Here is a 20078-nt window from a genome sequence, read left to right as displayed (position 1 = left end):
CAGTGGGGGCTGTGGGGAACATGGGGAGAAGCCAGGGAGCATGGAGAGGTAACGTGTTGGTTTATTATTTTCTATATATGCAGCAAGAGCTGCACGGACATCGCTAACTATAGATAGATAGATAGATAGATAGGAGATAGATAGATAGAAAGATAGATAGATAGGAGATAGATAGATAATAGATAGTGATGAGCGAATACTGTTCGATCGAACAGATATTCGATCGAATAGTGAGATATTCGAATATTCGATATTCGTACGAATATCCTGCGAATATTCGATAAATATTCGATAAGCGTGCAAATCCCCCAGTTTCCAGTTTCACCCTCCAAATGGCCAAATAGATGTTTTTCACTAATCGAACACTTGTTCCCATAGACTTTAATGGGATCGAATATTGGATCGAATATTCGCGGGATATTCGTACGAATATCGCATATTCGAATATCTCACTATTCGCTCATCACTAATAGATAGATAGATAGATAGATAGATAGATAATGCTGGAGTGCCAGGCAACGGAGGCTGGATAGATGTCTCCTCTTCAAATAAATTCAAGAAATTGCGGCACTTCCATAAAGTGAAAAAAATCTTTAGTGTTTATCCAAAAAAATACATTCAGGTTTCTGGATGAGACAGAAACGTTGCACTGGCTGATGTATTTATTTGAATAAACACTAAAGATTATTTTCACTTTATGGAAGTGCCGCAATTTCTTGAATTTATTTATTTATTTAGATAGATAGGAGATAGATAGATAGATAGATAGATAGATAGATAGATAGATAGATAGATAGATAGATAATAGATAGATAGATAGATAGATAGATAGATAGATAGATAGATAGATAGGAAATAGATAGATCTCCGCCTGAAGGAGTGATCGAGCTTGTAGTAGGCTGGAACTGTGGCCTAGGTGGCCCAGTAAAGATATGTGGTCTCTTTGGGGGTACCTTACAGGCAATTTAGGGGACCATGCCTTTGAGAGCAGGTTTGACATTTATTAGGAAATGTGATATTGATGAGGACCTGTGTGAAGTAACACACTTCCAGACGAAACTCCTGTGCCAAGAAAACAGGGAACCAAAACAGGTTCTACATATATTAAAAGTGTTTTCTTTGGCTTAAAGGGGTACTCCGGCAAAAAAATATCCAATCAACTGGTTTCAGAAATTTATATAGATTTGTAATTTACTTCTATTGAGAAATTTGAAGTCTTCCCATACTTATCAACTGCTGTATGTCCTGCAGGAAATGTTGCTTTTTTTCCAGTCTGACACAGTGCTCTCTGCTGACATCTCTGTCCAGAGCAGGAGAGTTTCCTATGGGGATTTGCTACTACTTTGCTTCTTTTCTGTACAGTTCTGCTTTTACAAGGTCTCAGAAATGTACCTTCCAAGTACCGAAGGACGACATGCAATGTCGTCCATCAACCACATGTTCTTCTGTCTCACCTGAGAACTGTAACTAACAAGACAGTTGTGTAAATAATTTTTGAGCTGTTTGAACTACATTGGTCTGTGAGTGTCTCCTTTTTGAAGAGCAAACCCATGTTATAAGCTATTGAAAAGCAGAGGGTTATCAGACAGCTCTTGCCCTGTGCCTGCCAGCTGTCACTACCCACACCTGCTTTGGGACATTTCCAACATCCATTCTTTTCACCATAGAAACATAACAGGGAATTAACATTCAGTACTGGTTTATTATCCATGATTCCCAGCAGATTACCAACAGCTATGCCCAGGTTATTGCAGCCTTCTGCTCCTCTATCCTCTGCAAAGCTATAGACTTGTAAGGTTCAAAGTCTACGACTGGTATCGAGGCAACAAGGCATAGTACCCTCTCTCTCATAGTAGTGTCAGGCTGTAAAAGTTTTAATGCTCTATTTACCCATTACTCATTGGGAATTTTTAGAGATAAAGCAACAAGGTTTTTACAGCTGTAAATTGGCATTCTAGTTTCAACAAGTATAGCGTGTGTGTGTATGTGTGCGTGTTGGTGTAAGTGGGTCACAACTCCAACATTCTTGCAATAGTCTTCATTATTTATAGTATAGATGCACTTAATGCATTATAAAAGCATTTCAGCTGCCTCGGAACCTCTTGTTAATGAATAGGGAGGTGGGAGAGGGAGAATGAGTGCCACCCTCTTTCTTCTGCAATAGGCTCTGCAGCAGCTGGAAAGCACACAGAATGGTAACCAAATCTACTAGCTGTCAGTGCACTAACATCACCGTCACCAGTGCACTAACATCACTGTCACCAGTGCATTGACATCACCATCACCACTGCACTGACATCACCGTCACCACTGCACTGACATCACCGTCACCACTGCACTGACATCACTGTCACCAGTGCACTGACATCACCATCACCACTGCACTGACATCACCACTGCACTGACATCACCATCACCACTGCACTGACATCACCGTCACCACTGCACTGACATCACCATCACCAGTACACTGACATCACCGTCACCAGTACACTGACATCACCGTCACCAGTGCACTGACATCACCGTCACCACCGTCACCAGTACACTGACATCACCATCACCAGTGCACTGACATCACCGTCACCAGTGCACTGACATCACCGTCACCACTGTACTGACATCACCGTCACCACTGCACTGACATCACCGTCACCACTGCACTGACATCACCGTCACCACTGCACTGACATCACCGTCACCAGTGCACTGACATCACCGTCACCACTGTACTGACATCACCGTCACCACTGTACTGACATCACCGTCACCAGTGCACTGACATCACCGTCACCAGTACACTGACATCACCGTCACCAGTACACTGACATCACCATCACCAGTGCACTGACATCACCGTCACCAGTGCACTGACATCACCGTCACCACTGCACTGACATCACCGTCACCAAACTGGAACAAGAAGGAGGAGGAGACGTGTACAGGAGGTCAAAGGAGAGATGCTGTCTAATTGGATAGGAGGAGGGTACAGTCCATGTCATGGTGCACTGTGGAGAGGACCCTTGATGGGAACCATGAAGGAGATGGGGGAGCCAGGATGTGGACCAGGAATGAGATAGGGATCCATGCATGGGACGAAGAAGAAGAGAGGTGTCATGACACGGACAATGAATAAGATGGGGAGTCATACTGGCGGCCAGGAAAGAGATGGGGAGCCCTGGTGGGGACAAGGAATGAGAGAGTAATTGTGCTAATTTATCATTATTTCCTGAAAGGCCACTATTTTATGAAAATTTCGGTATTCTCTTTTTGTCTTGCACACATAGGGGGAGATTTATCAAACATGGTGTAAAGTGAAACTGGCTCAATTGCCCCTAGCAACCAATCAGATTCCACCTTTCATTCCTCGCAGACTCTTTGGAAAATGAAAGGTGGAATCTGATTGGTTGCTAGGGGCAACTGAGCCAGTTTCACTTTACACCATGTTTGATAAATCTCCCCCATAGCCTTTCTCAAATATTAGACAGTAACTCCCAAACTTTTTAGATCCCTTCTGGTTGACACACATATGGCAGAAGCTACTACTACTACTAGCCCTACTTTCATTCTCACCACTGGGGCTAAAACTAAGGTGAGACTTCCTGTTGTGTCTGAGGGGATAAGAGGAGGCTGCTGTAAAGTGATCTGTACAGCATTGCAGCAACATGTGACGCCAGTAAATAGAGGTGACAATGGCAACTCCCTGTGGAATGACCACCGTCATAGGTCACAGAGCATGCTCAGTAATGTTTCACATTCATCTCAAGGGGACAGACTCTGTCTATTGCAGTGGAAAGCTAAAAGAGACATGCAGGCGCCATAGGGCAAAATCCGGGAGAAAGATGGTGAAAACAAAGGCACTTGGATTTACTCACCTTATGATGTTGTACACCGCACAACATCTAAATACGTTCTCAGTGGAGAAAGGGATGTAGGTCACATCAGCCTCCCTACATGTCCCTAGGCATGTCTCCCTGACTTGAGAAAGGGGTTCCCTGTAACCCTAATGCGTTAATATGTTTTTACTAGTGCCTGCTTTGGACCTTGTCCTATATCTACTATCAGCCAGCACTTGTCAAGGTTTCATCTACATCCACCGCCGCCAATTGCGGGGAGTAGACACCCCATCATTCTGAGACTCTGTCTATTGTCATCTATGCCCATGAGTCTTGCTGTAAAGCATGTCACTAAATGCTGTTAAAAACAGCTCAGGCAAGATGACAGCCCCCATAACAATGAACTAAAATGAAAAAAAAAAAAAAAAAAACTATAGTCAAAAAATAGAAACAGATTAAAATAAAAGAATATTTTTTTGTATCTGACTCTAATTAGTAAAAGAAAATTTAGGTGACATATGCCTTATAAATAGTCCTAGCATGACCAGAGTGAGAACACCTTTCTATGTCTCCTCCAGTTTGCTAGGCCTCACACCAAGACTCCCTGTAACCTACTAAAGCAGATGGCTAAATACTTGTACACTGCAGCATTACCCTACAACCTGTTCTAGATGCTATATTTACAGATCATGGCCATATACAAGGTGAATCATGGCATTGTGTGACCCTAGACAGCCTACAGTCCACACTGATAGGAAATTTAACAAACACCTGTTCCTAGACCAGACGTGAAAAATTGACAAAGTCAAGACATGTATCAGTTGTTCAAGGACTCTCCAGCTATACTCAACTACTCAGCTTACTTTGGTGTCAGTGCTTAGTGGCTACATATCACAACCATCTTTTCTGTATCTACCCTTCATGTGGGACCATGCCATAATGTAACCATGACCAAGTTTTCTTTAGTACACCACACCATAGTTTGCCAAATCTCAGTCATGTCAGAAGTTTGTGTCTAAATTGTTAGACAGTTGTCTAACTAAATTGTTAGATCAATAAAGAGTTAGTCTTTTCATGGAATCCTAGCATCCATTTCTGGGCTGACAAGAGGCCACCAGGTTAGTTACACCACAAGCCACATGACAATATAACACGAAAGGGGATTAAAAATGTATATATTGAACGATTTGACATCAATCACTTGATACTTTGGAATGGCCGATCAAGGGCTCAATAATCCAACAAGGCAGATAAAAATTTCAACAATGTGCGGTGACTATTAAGGTAGACTATGTTCATTCAAAGGAAAAAATGGAACCTCCTGCTGTAGAAAATGGCCTTTGGATTATGAGAGATAAGATATGAGTCACCGATCAACCACGCCCTAGTCAGCAAAAAGGAACCACGCCTTCAATATGACTTCGCTCCCTCTAGTTTTAACCTATAGTTCATTTACATGGTCACTTATTACACATGCACAGGAAAAGTCATCCAAAAAAAAAAATTTTTTAAATTGAATTAAAGGAGGTATCCAGGCCACAAAATCATGGCTGCTTTCTTCCAGAAAGAGCATCACTCTTGCCCTTGGGTTTTGCAGCTCACTACCATTGAAGTAACGATCGGAATTGCAATACCACACACAACTTGAGTATAGGGGTGGCGCTGTTTTTGCAAGACAGTAGTTGCATTATTGCTAAGTCTGGATGGCACATCCCTAATTTTTTTACCTCCTATATATATTAACCATTTTCTTAGAGAGCATCTTCCTCTAGCAGACTATATTTCAATGCCATTATACATGGTTACCAGAAAGAAACTTTACCGTAAGTATTATAAGCAAATCTCCATTCTTCACCCCATGTCCAACCTATAAGAGTCTATACTGGAGGAGCAGCATTTTATAGAGAAAACTATAAAACACTACTTTTCTTCTTATTATGGCATTAATCTATATTCTAACTGTTGGGTTCAGGTCGCCTTAGTAGCAGCAAAGGTGTTGGCTTAAATTGTGGGATCTAGACTAAGGACAGGTCTAATAAAGATTTAGATCAAGGTGATATTCAACGTAATGTAAAGGAGCTGAAGAAGTTTTAACAGGCGGTAGGATCCCACATAGAAAACTGTCATATATATATATATATATATATATATATATATATATATATATATAAAATCCCCCATGCAGGGTTATATTGACTTACTATGGATTTACCAACCACACCTGCTCCGATCCTCTTAAATCATAAAAGACAACGACAGGTCAAAGTCTATTCTCTATTCTGCACTAAAAGAGATGAGGGAGAAAAACACCTACCGCAGATATACAAAATATACATAGAAGTAACAATAAAAGATGGTATCTTACCAGGATACAGCATAACAGAATAAGAAAATCATTGAGTTTCGCCATCTTAAACCGCCTCATAGAAGTCCTAAGGAAAGAGGCATAAGTTAAGGGTAATCCACAGACGTGCGCCTTTGGACATTGACTCAACAGAAGAAAGCCATCTATTGGTGAATCACATACAATCCTGGTTCAAAAGTTGAGCCACGAGAGAGGCTGGGTGAGGAGATATGTCTTAACAAAGACGACTATAAGGAAATGACAGCGAATGAAACTCATGGAGGGATGGAGTCCCAGCCCAGTCTTTAGTTATCCATTAATTCACAGGGTTTGTGTGATCTTCATAGCTTCTAACCTAGCTGTTTTTTCTGAATTCATCAGCTGTTCATGTTCACTTATTTTAGTGATATTTTATATATTTTAGAAAATTATTTAAAAAAGTAAAATTTGGTATTTTTTGTACTGGACTATGCATTGTGGCTAAAGATGAGGCAAAAGATGTGGCTAAATGATCAGGTAATATTGGACAAATATTGGATGATATATTCTTTAGGTCTTGTCCACTAGTTCTGTTAAATTCAATGGCGATAATCCAAGTTGGAATGCAAGTTGGTGTTGATTGGATGCCCTTGGAGTTTGTTGTACAATGGATCCAGTATAACCTTGTTGCTTCAATACATTGAAGCTATAGCCAAACTACTGGGGGGCAAGGTGGACAAATGTACTGGGTGCCCAAGCAGAACCGGATTTACCAATCGGTAGTGATATCCCACATTGTGACACAAACACAACAGTCATGAAACTGTGACAACACCATAGGATGTTGTATAATTCAGGATGAGAACACTAAAACTAGTGAGTCATAGGAAGTCATGGGTGTCATCTGTAGGGGACAAGTCAATCTATTCAAGATTATCAATGAAGAGTTTCCCAGGTGTGGCCGTGTATCAGCTAGATGTAAAACGTAGAGGTTACTAGGGCAGCTGCCCTTATAGTATTAAACTCCTTTTACTTCACTGTTATAAGCTATACTGGTGAATTATCTACCGTGTCCCCTGAAAATAAGACAGTGCCTTATACTTTTTTACCCTCAAAATCAGGCACTATGAGCAGCGGGAGGTGGATCAGGCATACGGCAAAGTGCAGCGTGATGTGCGACGGTGGTGTGCATCGGGATGTCTAGAGGACCAGGCTGCCTTGGAGGTCCATGAGGGGATTAGGTGAGTCCTGGGTGGTGGTCGGGGGTGGGTGGCAACAGGTGGCCTTACTTTCGATGGGTGGGGCACTTTACTTTTGAGGGGTGCCCTAGTTTAATGTAGGGGTGCCTTATTTTCGGGGGGATGCCTTACTTTAGGCTAGAGAGTACAGTAATTGGGGTGTCTTATTTTAGAAGGGTGTTTTATTTTCAGGGAAACACGGGTACAACAGCCAAAGGCCTATGAGAAGGCAAACAATGGGGCATATGGTAAATGCATGAAAAAGCAATTTCTTGTTTGTGTTTTCAATTCACCCCTGGTTTTGGTTGCAAAATATTGACCAAAAATACCGTGTTGGAACATAAAAGGTATTTAAATGGATTATCAGAGGAACTACCCTGTTTCCCCGAAAATAAGACATCCCATGAAAATAAGACCTAGTAGAGGTTTTGCTGAATTGCTAAATAAAGGGCCTTCATTGTAAGACCCAGCAAAGTTTTTGTTTGGAAGCATGCCTGCCGAAAAGATTCCTTTTAGCCCACCGTCATTGTCCTCTACCTTCACCGTCCATTGCAAGACATGAAGACCATCACCTGCCACCAACCCCTATGTTTCCTTCTGTGGCCGTCACTTGTAAATGTGCAAATAAGGCAACCATTCCCTTTTCCCCTTCCACCAGATTTAGAGCTGCACAAAGTCTGCCATTATCTCGTTGCCTGCCACCATACTGTACACTGTCCCTGCTGTGCTGTACAAATGTGCTGTGGCAAGCTCCCCCTGGTGGCCGGAAGCCGCCATACCGTACGCTCTGAGTGAAAATTCTTCATGGAAAAATAAGACCTGGGAGCAAAAATTTATGTAAGACGCTGTCTTATTTTCGGAGAAGCTTGATATTATCTTTTCAGTGAATAAAAAAGTGACTTGTTCCCATTGAACAAAAAATATCAATATTAAGAAAGAGCAGAGGACAATACAGCCATTCTTATATAGCCAAGCAATCAATAAAGCCTGCCAATGGTTTACTAAGTGGATAAGAGATGGGTCATAAAATAAAAAACATGTATCAGTGTTCAGTATTGAGAACGGATAATTACTAATTCTTAAAAATCAGATTAATAAGGCAGGAGAAGAAGCTGCCTGATAACCTTAAAAGCCTGGCCACATTCAGAAAGCTGTATGTTAAAGGGGTTATCCAGCGCTAGAAAAACATGGCCACTTTCTTCCAGAGACAGCAACACTCTTGTCTCCAGTGAATGGAGCTTAATTGCAAATCCCATCTGACCTGGAGACAAGAGTGGTGCTGTATCTGGAAGAAAGTGACCATGTTTTTCTAAAGCTGGATAACCCCTTTAAGATCTTTACTACAGCTGTAACACCCAGACCTGGTGCAGATCTACAGGGTAAAATAGAGATACACAGAGAGAGAGAGAGAGAGAGAGAGAGAGACAAAGCCAAATGATGAACTAAGTTGGTGTTAGAGCAGGGATGGGCAACCTTTGGCATGATGGGAATTGTAGTTTTGCAACAGCTGGAGGGCCGAGGGTTCCTCATCCCAGGATTTTGGTATGTCAGGCAGTCTGGTCAGGTTCTATACTACACGGATGTATATAAACAGATTTGAATGCAATATGTCTATATACATGTTTTTCTGCAGCCTCAGCAATATATATAGCAAGGAGCAGGGAAGGCAGTCATACCAGCCACAATCTATCTGCATTATTAATCAGATTTTCTTGAAATAAAATATAGACAGAAATACTCTTTAGGTTTCCATCACATTGGGCTGAAAAATAGTTTTTCTAGCATTTTTTCCCCAATTTTTACCAAACCGGTCCCATCAGACCGGCCTATTAGACAGTATCTAAAAGAAATCACTCACCTGATAGAACAGAGCTATCTAAGACGACGTGTCACCTATCACAGCTAATGTCTTCTATAGCCCGACCAGTTCAATGACCAATATTTCTAGTGGAGCAGACGGTTCCTCATTCCCGTTCGGCCGACCTCAGTGGAACAGCACGTATTAGGACACCACGTTATATATTGTGGTCTCAGACTGCTGAAACAGAACAGAAAGCTGTGGTTTCAGCGTCTGTCTTATACTTTATAGATTACTATTACTGAGACCAGAAGCTTATTGGTCACGTATAGGATGCTATTTAAAGTATAAGTTTCCTTTTTGGATATTTCAAAGTTTTTAAAAATTAAAAAGGTCAAGAATAAAAGTCATAGTAATGTGTAGTAAGATACAGTACATGAAAAGTATACACTGGAAGGTGCACTCATAGACATGGCTGTATTAGGAATCCGGTGGGCCATAATGTACCTGAGGGTCATGCCCACCTTTGTACCTATTTTCTTACAGCTTTTACCTATGTAATGTATCTTCATGGATGACAATGAAACAGCCCTATGTAATGTGTTCCTGCAGACATACTGTGCTCCTTAGGTTCTTCCTCTAAGGATGGGTTTAGGCTGCATTCACATTGCCTCTTTTTCAGATAAAAACGCCATGTAGCCAGATGTTAGCTGGGAATGAAAGGAAGTTTATGATTTCCCTTGCACACACGGCGTTTTTCTCTCCTCTTCTAGCGTTTTTGTAGCTCTGTGGCAGCAAAAACGCAGCAGGCTGAGGGTTTGGCTTTTTTTCGGCAAAATGCAGTGTTTTTCTTCCATAGACTTCAATGGAAGTCTCCAGCTCCACAAAAAAACGCTGTAGAATATGCATATGGCGTCTTTTAGTGGTGCTTTTCAAGGAGAAAAACACTACTGTTCTTTTAACCCCCTGTGGATCAGACAAAGCTGTTCTGCATCAATTACCCCCCTCCCCCGTGTGCCACCCTTTTCAGAAAGGAAGCGGGTTTATTCAAGTCCATGTTCGGGATAAAACACTGACCCGAAAAAACAAAGTGTAAGGGCACCCTTACACTAAGTTCAGTATTTTTAGCCTAAACCAGAAGGTGAATTATATACGCAGGGAAATACTATACATATTTTTATAAGAATACTTTTTAACCCAGGATAATCTTCTCAAGAGTCAGGGGTCGTCTTATATGCCGGGTGTTATCTTATAGGGCGGGTGCTGAAAAACTTCGGAACCGGACTGGAGAATCTGCGGTCGCCGCATACCGTGGGGGTCGCTCAAAGACAGCCGCATCCCCGCCATATGCGGCAACCGTATGAAGGGCAGAGAAAGCTGCAGGCATCCGGGGTATGGAAAAAAGAGATATGGTAAAGCAATGCTGTGCCCAGAAAAACACACTACTTTCACCCGTCTGTAGCGCTGGATAACCCCTTTAGGGTGCGTTCACACCTACAGGATCCGCAGCAGATCTGCAGCAGATCCGCAGCAGATTTGATGGTGCAGATTTGATGCTTTGTTCAGTTATTTAAATGAAATCTGCTGCGGATCTGCTGTGGATCCGCAGCAGAAAATCAGCTCCGGATTCGGTAATTGTGAACGTACCCTTAAGCCGTCAAATATGTGGGGAGGAAACTTGCTGTTTTAAACGAGTACCAAACAGTTCTCATTAGAGTAACGATTACTTTTGAGCACCCCAAAACTCAAGTAAATGGGGAAGTAAATACACAAGAACCTCTACATTATTCTCTAATAAGGCTATGTTCAGACTTTGTAAGACTTGTAAGACTTTGTCTCTGAAAAGATCATCCCGGCCAGTACTGCAGTACAAGCCGGATGATCTTTGCAGCCACAGAGTTCTAATGCGGGCACATCCATGTGCACCTGCATCAGAACTCCCCACTGCACACTATGGAGTGTGTGGTCGCAGCCGCTCGCTCCATAGTGTACACTGACATGGTTTTCTGCGGCCGCCATTCAATGAATAGTGGGCGCAGAAAACTGACATGTCAGTTGTTTGCAGCGCCGCTAGGGATCCCAGCCGGAGTGTATACCATATGTATACGCTCCGGACGGGATTCCATAGGCAGCAAGGTAACGTATATTTTTGTAATAATCATACAACGGCCGTGGTTTTATGAAAATATACCTTGTGTGAACATAGTCTAATAGTTTATGTAAGCAACAAGTCTACTTCTTGATAACTTTCCAGAACGTTCTTGTTACTCAACAAAAAGAATTCTCAATCATGATGGAAAGTTTCTTTTATTTGTTCGTTTTATATCATAAAGTACAATGTAAAAAAAAAAAACACATTTGTTAAAAAATCAACAATAACAAAAAAAAATTCATAGGAAAAAAAGAAACAATAAAATAAATACATATTTGCTGTACAACCCAAAGTGAGGAACGTCGGAGAGTTCTAAAGGGGTCGGGATTATGGAAGTTAAAGAACAAGAGACTTTTATAATGGACTTTTAGAAGCACAAAAGGCAGGATGTCAATGAATAGTCAGACACGGGGATACAATTCATGGAATTTAATAGGTTTTATTTAATTCGATGTGGGGGCTATTTGACGCCATTGCTACAATTACCCTACGGATGAAAGAGTCTCCACGGGGGACACCTATGAGGAGCGGTGAATAATCACATAGCAACCGCGCAGACTGCAACTGTATTTCTGTAACAATCTTCAAAATTTATAGTAAGAACATAAGTGGTTGCCAGGTTACGGACGGTATCGACGCGGTTACCTGCGGAGTTATTTTATAATCTAAATATATTTCAATGTGATCCGTCCAAAAATAATAAAGCCGTATGATCTCTTCTTTGGTAGCAAACTTGTCGTGGTTAGAATGGAAGGCACTTTGGAAAAGACGCGAATGCTCAGTTGTCCATAAAGAATAATAAGATTTTACAGACTATCCATGAAATGAAAGAAAAAAAAAATCACCATTTTGGAAAGTACTAGCTGACATTATTGCTTATTTGACACTTTACATGGCACAATCATACTCCATCGTCTGACACCATCACGGTGCTTCCTCATCATTTCACTTGCTAAACCTCTACAAATCCTATTATGGTGGTCATAGGATATTCACAGAATTTTAAATAGCAGTAGTTGTAATGGGGGCTGCTGTAATACCAGATATGGCCACTGAGCAAAGTGGCGCTGTGTCTGTCAAAAAAAAAAAGTGGCATAGTTTACATCACAGCTATCGAACTCAGGCCCTCCAGCTGTTGCAAAACTACAACTCCAAACATGCCTGGAAAGCCTTTGGCTTTCCAGGCATGATGGGAATTGTAGTTTTGCAACAGCTGGAGGTTCTGAGTTTTACACTTGTGATGTAAATTTTGACACCCCTTGACTATTCCTACAGTGCGATCTCTTTCATTCCAGCTCAGTTACATCCATATTTGTTTTATTACTGTAGCTGGGTCATGTGACCAGCAGTCAGACCACCATTGGTTTGTGTGCCTCACATGGCCTGGTTTACATTGAGTTTTTTTTTTCCTGGTGATTTTTACTATCTATATTATAAAATTATCCTGAATTCTTGTAGTTTTCATTCTGACCACTAGGCCTAAAAAATAAGCTGTTTTGTAAAGAAAATATCTCATTCTCCTCATTATCACAGGCAGTATTACAATGAAAGGTGACACTAGCGTATAGATAACACAGGATCCACCATTCACAATAGGCCATGGGCATAGCTTATCTATGTATATGTACGGCCTGGCAAACAGTAATAAGCTGGTATGTCTGGACCTCTGGTATACCCATAATGCATCAGTCATCATGGAGTATCTACTTATAATTGAAAGCATAAGCTACAATCTCCTACCTGTGCATCATAATAATAAATCTATTTAGTATTACGTCCACTTATATTATGCCTTCTTATATTGCTGTCATACTCCTTCCATTAAACAATGGTGGTAAGTTGCCTTAGTAGAGTGGTCTTCAGCCGGACCACAACATTAGACCATTCATACAGAACAAACAATATAAAGCAAAAAACCCACCATGTAGTGTAGTAGACAAAGTATAAACCAGGCACATGGGGCCTTATTGCATATAAATATTAAAATAACATCAGGTCCATCTCAAAAACAGTTCAAAAAGATCACCATGGCTGCGGAAAACACAATAAAATTGTGGCAAAATTCAATCTAATATAGATTGCTTATGGTTCCCAAAATAGCCAAGTGACGTCCATCAAGAGAACATAGTCTGTGAGTAGTGAAGAGTCTGTTGGGTCTATAGTACCGAAAGGTCATGGCAAGATTTGGACTTTAGCTTGAAGGCCATGTTTTTGTTTTTCTTGGCCACAATCTTCCCCCAGAATCTTCTGGCTTTCTTCGGGATACTTTCCCTCCTTTTCTGGTAAGCCAACCTCTTTTCATTCTTCTCCTTACTGTCCCTCCGTAAACGCACTTGTCTCACAATCCCTTCAAACAATTCCTTCACGTTGTGCTGGACGGCGGCCGATGTCTCGATGAATTTGCAGTCAAAGACCACGGCGCAGGCCCTCCCCTCTGAAATATGAGAACGGAAGACGTCAGGGTCCATGTAATACAGTAATATTCAGGTGGGGTTCAGATATAGCAAAGCCTGAACCAGGGTTGGAGAACCTTTGGCCCTCCAGCTGTTGCAAAACTACAATTCCCATCATGCCTGGAGAGCTAAAGCTTTGGCTGTCTGGGCATGATGAGAATTCTAGTTTTGCCACAGATGGAGGGCCAAAGGTTCCCCATCCCGGGCTTAAACTGACTGTATACTGAGGATGTTACATGTTACAACTCATCATACTTTCACAAACCATCATCTGCAATCTTCGTACTTATTTACTTAATTCTCTTAAAGGGGTTGTCCACTTTGGTAAGAAGGAACCTCCAAATGTAATCAATGGGGTCTTATATGCCCAATGTTAACACAGACACTTTAAAGGGGTTATTCAACCCTACAAAAACATGGCCACTTTCCCCCCTCTCTTGTCTCCAGATTGGGTGGGGTTTTAAACTCAGTTCCATTGAAGTAAATGGAGCTTAATTGCAAACCACACCTGAACTGGAGACAAGAGAGGGGGAAAAGTGGGCATGTTTTTGTAGCGCTGGATAACCCCTTTAATCTAGTCTATGAAGAACATTTCATGGACAAAAAGTGTTGAGCAGATCTGCCGAAGTGTTTGGATTCAGCAATGTTCTCCAGACCCAATCACTCGTCATTCAACTCCCAGCAGCTGGAGAAGTTGGATGCCGCCCTAGGGAGTCTTGGAAAACACGAATACAACTGTATCTCTGTTTTCCTGGCAGCCCTAGGGTGGCATCCAACTTCTCCTGCCACCAGGAGTCAAAAACCAAACATTTGGGTTCTGAGAACTTGTCGAACTCGAACAGTTTGGTAAGTCAACTCAACACTATAGACAAGGAAAAAGAGGTCAAAAATTGGGCAGTGTCTGGCCAGTAACCCAAATGGGTTGCACTGATACCGTTTTTCCTTCCTCCCTGTCCTACCTTAAGACAGTTGAGGAATAAGTACTTGTTTAGGGCTCCTACCTGATATGGAGACTTCTCGGCATCGGACCAGGTCGCTCTTGTTGCCTACAAGTATGATAGGAATGTCTTCTGTCTGCCGTGCCCGCCGCAGCTGTATACGGAGCTCGGAGGCTTTCTCGAAGCTGGCTCTGTCTGTGATGGAATATACGATGAGGTAGGCATCTCCAACCTGCATGCAGTGATCCTGGATCCAGTTGTCCTGACTCTGCAAATAAGGCAAAGCAAGATGGTTAGTAGTTATAGCATATACGCTTCCTATACAGAGTACTATAACGCTATAAGTGCTGCTATAATGTATAATGTATCATCAGATATTACTCTTCTGTAGGCGGATATAGAAGGGTTGCATCCCTCTGGGGATCAGGTTGTGTGGAGTATTACAGTTCAGCTCCATTCACTTCAATAGAACTAGGCTGCAATTCCACACCCACAGTGCGGACAAGTTTTTTGTAAGCCCCATTGAGAAGCTATGGCATTTCAAAAGCTTTATTTTTTTAAATGTCAGTAACACTTTAAAGGGGTTATCGAGCGGAAAAAAATTCTTTCAAATAAGTTGGTTTCGGAAAGTTTTATATATTTCTCATTTACTTTTATTTAACCAGCAAATCCCCATAAAAAACCTCTCCTGCTTTGGACAGTTCCTATTTTGGACAGAGGTGGCAGCAGAGAGCACTGTGCCAGACTGAAAGGAAAACACCACTTCCTGCCGGACATACAGCAGCAGATAAGTACTGGAAGACTGGAGATTTTTAAATAGAGGTAAATTAGAAATCTATATAACTTTCTGAAACCAGTTGATTTGAAAGAAGATAATTTTCGCTGGATAACCCCTTTAAGTATAAAAAAAAAAAATGTGAATAAGATTCACAGGGTAATACCTTATTCTCCCACATGTCGATCAGGATCAAAGTTGCACTCTCTCCATCCACCATCAATGTTCTCTCGTACGTGTTCTCTATAAGACAAAAATAAACAAAGTCTATTATTAATAGGGGCAATATAAATGTACAGTATATGAGAGAACAGGATTTCTTATACTATGGGGAGATTTATCAAGCATGGTGTAAAGTGAAACTGGCTCAGTTGCCCCTAGCAACCAATCAGATTCCACCTTTCATTTTCCAAAGACTCTGTGAGGAATTAAAGGTGGAATCTGATTGGTTGCTAGGGGCGACTGAGCCTGTTTCACTTTTCACCATGTTTAATAAATCTCCCCATTATGTATAATCATACTTGTCAGATGATTTGTCTTTGTCTCTATTATGTTTTGGTACCATTTTGTCTGTAAATAATGCAACATTACTGAGCCAGAGCAGCCGCTCACCACTCACTCATACAATAATAATAGATCACTATGTAAAAGCTATTTATTGTTGCCTTTGTTGTAAGGCTTCAGCTGCCCCCGGGCCCCCATCTACCATGCATCATGTACAATGCTGATGTCTTAATGCCACTGGGACCCCCTATGCCCATATACTCCTATAGCTACACCCCTATATGGCACAATCACAACTATTAAAGGGGAACTCTGGCAAAAAAATCAAATCAACTGGTGTCAGAAAGTTATATAGATTTGCAACTTACTTCTATTTAAAAAACTCGTTTTCCAGTACTTATCAGCTGTTGTATGTCCTGCAGGAAGTGGTGTATTCTTTCCAGTCTGACACAATGCTCTCTGCTGCCACCTCTGTCCAAGACAGGAACTGTCCAGAACAGGAGAGGTTTTCTATGGGGATTTGCTACTACTTTGGACAGTTCCTGACATGGACAGAGGTGGCAGCAGAAAGCACTGAGTAAGAGTGGAAAGAATTCACCACTTCCTGCAGGACATAAAGCAGCTGATAAGTACTGGAATACTTAAGATTTTAAATCTATACAACTTTCTGCCTCAGCTTAATCTGAAAACAGTTTTTATTCACCAGAGTACCCCTTTAAGTAACTATTCTAATATATATGATATTCTCCCATTAAAATCAGCGGTATGTGACTTGGGACTCTCTAAGGCCACCCGATTTTTTTTTTCTTTCCACACACACCCTGGCTGGAAAATCTCCCATGAGTTTTTAAAACATATTTTCCACATCTTGTAGAAATTAATCCACCACATGGAATAAAACATCATGATGAAGATTTGCAAAGTCTCCTACTGTGCGGAGGGTGATAAACTCCAGATTTGTTCAGTAATGGAAAATACTTGCTCGCAGAGCACAACATACTGTTAACCTCATGGGCGCCAGATGGAAGTATACATGATGGATAGGCTGGGGGGGGTGGTTATGTATACTGGCTGTGTATTACTCATGGCTTTAAGGATAAGCTTAGGAATAAATGGAATCAGATAAATTGTGGGGTGGAGACTCTCCGCGCTTTATGCTTTCTTATTACTATATTTAACTTGCTTCTATAAAGCCGATCATAGATGTTAAGAGAAAAAGCAAAGATAATTCTCTGCTTGCAAAGTGCTTATCTTAATGTGAATGGATGACGTCTAGGGCCGGGATGGAAAATAATTGTCCTTGCAGACGTAAATTGTTATGTGTATGGCAAAGTGGAGAGAGCTGTAAACACTTTGGTGGAGAACATAAGTGAGATGAATCTGTCCTGCCCAGGGGGGTAGGGAAAAATTCATGGAGTCATGACGTAGAACAGTGTCCCCCAACTAATTGCAAAACTACACCTCCCAGCAGGCCCTGACAGCCTACGTCTGGACAGCTGGACAGTATATAGAAGTACCCATATCAACTGTGACTACATGGAGTGCCTCCCAAGCTCTGGAGGACCTAGCGCATCCATGCATTACATTGATTTCAATAAAAATTGTGTAATACCTTTTTTCACCTGTGGGGCTGCTGTAGAGAAATTAAACACTCGCTCCCAGACTGCATAGATGCAGCAATGGGACGCTGTTTAATCAGGGGACTCTTCTAAGAAAAATTAAGCAGAACAGCCCCTCTAGGATGTATGAAGATCATAAAGGGGTTGTCCAGGATTAGAATAACATGGCCACTTTCTTTCAGAAACAATACTACCCTTGTCCTCAGTTTGGGTTTGCTTTTTGCAGCACAGTTCCAAAGAAGTGAATGGAGCTTAATTGTAATTCTCACACGCAACCTGAAGACAGGGGTGGTGCTGTTTTGTAAAAAGAGGTTTTTGTTTTTTTTTATTCTGGATAACTCGTGGCATCAGCTGATCATTTAGGGCCAGACCTAAAATCATCGTTCCCCCACCGCGCATCGCTACGGTTGAATAGCGGTGCGCAGTGGGCGACCAACGATCTGATAAGCAGCAGCATCATACATTACCTGTGCAGGCTTCTTCTCCACGCTGTCTTCATTCCCGGGTCCCGTGCGCTCTATCTTCAGAATGGCCGGTCAGCTGACGGAGCGCTCAGCCAGTCACAGGCCGGGACCTGTCAGTGTGGCCTGTCAGCTGACTGGCCATTCTGAAGATAGAGCGCGCGGGACCCGGGGATGAAGACAGCGCGGAGAAGGAGCCTGGACAGGTAATGTATGATGCTGCAAGGACATCGGTAACAATGTCCCTGCAGCCCTCGCTCAACGATCATCGGGTCGTGGAATAGGCCCAGTAAACGAGTGGCGATCTAGCAGATCGCCGCTCGTTTACATCGTTGATCGGGCCCTCCTCGGCCCGTGGAATAGGACCCTAAGAAGGAGATTTATCAAACATGGTGTAAAGTGAAACTGGCTCAGTTGCCCCTAGAAACCAATCAGATTCCTCCTTTCATTTTCAAAAGAGTCTGTGAGGAATGAAAGGTGGAATCTGATTGGTTGCTAGGGGCAACTGAGCCAGTTTCACTTTACACCATGTTTGATAAATCTCCCCCTATAGGTAAATGCACAAGGGGAGGATTAAATGCAGATCTGCACACAGAAAAGAGTGGATCAGCCATGTGGATCTGAACAAATCTCACGCACATCGTATGGAAACTTTCCCAGTAGATCGACGGTGCGGCCATTGGGAGCTTTAGATCTGCAACCTGTCAATTTACTTTAGAGATTATTTCTTTTGGATTTCAATAGAGATAGAAATAACCATATTGCAGGTTACTCACAGATCTGCAGCAAGATACACAACTGTAGATTTTAACTTTTTATTTTTCTTCTTCCTTTTTCTTTTTGGGAAATCCACAACATATTGACATAAAATTCCATGTGTCTATTGGTAATACCGATTTCCCTGCAGATTTTGGGTGGAATTGCTGACGAATTTTGTGAATATTGACCCTGAAGCTTCCCATATACTATACTATATATACTATTAGATATTTATTGTCAACTGATATTGGTGGAACCCACCGATGTCCCATTAGATTGTCAAACCCTCTAAGACAGGGGCAGGGAACCTTGGCTCTCCAGCTGTTGCAAAACTACAACTCCCATCATGCCTGGACAGCCAAAGCTCATCTGATGAAGTGCGCATGCGCGCGAAATGGCCGTCATGTCTGTGTCATACATGTGAAGCGGTTTGGTGTCTGCTGAACAGTAACATGCGTCACCGAAGGATTTAACTTATTTAACTTATGTTGGAATAAAGAAGTATCGCTATGACTCGGTGAGTGCCCTCAGCTTTTTACTGTCCAATCTTCTGGCTACACGTCCTGTTTAAGTCTATGTGAAGACCCTTACGGACCTCCCTGGAGATCATACACCAATCATATGCCAAGTGCAGTGATATCATTAGTCCTGGCCAGTCCCGCTCAGTGATGTCGTTCTACATCATACATCATATTAGTCACCTTAGTACTTTAGAATATAAAAATAAAATAACCATATAAGCATAACTCACCTCCCAACATCTCGCTGTCCAGAGTATCCGGCACACCGGCAAATATGCTGGCCAAGGTAGACTTGCCAACACCGTGCTCCCCGATGAGCACCACGCGGTAATAGGTATTGCCAGATTCGGAGGAGATGACGGAGTCTGATGAGTCCGAGGACCAGCTGCGTCTGTAGTACTCCTCCGGCCTCACTGCATTGTGTATGGTGTAGTTTCTATTAAGGTGAACATTGGGATTTTTCTGGCCGTGTAAGTTCTTTACGTCAGCAGGAATGCTCCAACGTTGCTGGTTCTGCACCGTTGTGCTGCTGCGCCGCATTGTCACATTAAGTGTCATTGTGTTTCCCTACAGATAGAAAAACAGATAGGAAAATAACATTTTGCTTTGTGTTTATGCATATTGGTTTTTTTTTATTATTCATGTGTACTCCAAAATCTGGAATTGTCATAAATAATAAGCATAAAACAAGCAACATTTTA

General features: G+C 41.9%; 2 protein-coding genes across 3 annotated transcripts in view; both read right to left on the bottom strand.

Annotated features, from left to right (window-relative positions):
- CDH17 (cadherin 17) overlaps positions 1–6450 on the bottom strand; it is a 43108-nt gene extending 36658 nt beyond the window's left edge. Inside the window, exons 1-2 of one of the 2 annotated variants that reach the window (XM_069957297.1) lie at positions 6364–6450; positions 6202–6268 (exon numbers count right to left, since the gene is read on the bottom strand). In XM_069957297.1, coding sequence (XP_069813398.1) covers positions 6202–6261 — 60 coding nt within the window. In that variant the 5' untranslated portion in view covers positions 6262–6268; positions 6364–6450. Of the gene's footprint in view, positions 1–6201 lie in introns of both variants that reach the window. The other variant, XM_069957296.1, reaches the window with a different exon arrangement.
- Positions 6451–11483: 5033 nt separating this feature from the next.
- The window catches only part of GEM (GTP binding protein overexpressed in skeletal muscle), a 27985-nt gene continuing 19390 nt past the window's right edge, over positions 11484–20078 (bottom strand). The window contains exons 3-6 of the mRNA XM_069957295.1: positions 19608–19944; positions 15680–15756; positions 14802–15006; positions 11484–13781 (exon numbers count right to left, since the gene is read on the bottom strand). Coding sequence (XP_069813396.1) covers positions 13504–13781; positions 14802–15006; positions 15680–15756; positions 19608–19935 — 888 coding nt within the window. The 5' untranslated portion in view covers positions 19936–19944 and the 3' untranslated portion in view covers positions 11484–13503. The remainder of the gene's footprint in view (positions 13782–14801; positions 15007–15679; positions 15757–19607; positions 19945–20078) is intronic.

The sequence above is a fragment of the Dendropsophus ebraccatus genome, chromosome 2, assembly GCF_027789765.1.
Source record: "Dendropsophus ebraccatus isolate aDenEbr1 chromosome 2, aDenEbr1.pat, whole genome shotgun sequence".
Lineage (NCBI taxonomy): Eukaryota > Metazoa > Chordata > Amphibia > Anura > Hylidae > Dendropsophus > Dendropsophus ebraccatus.
This window is presented reverse-complemented; position numbering and strand designations above follow the sequence as displayed.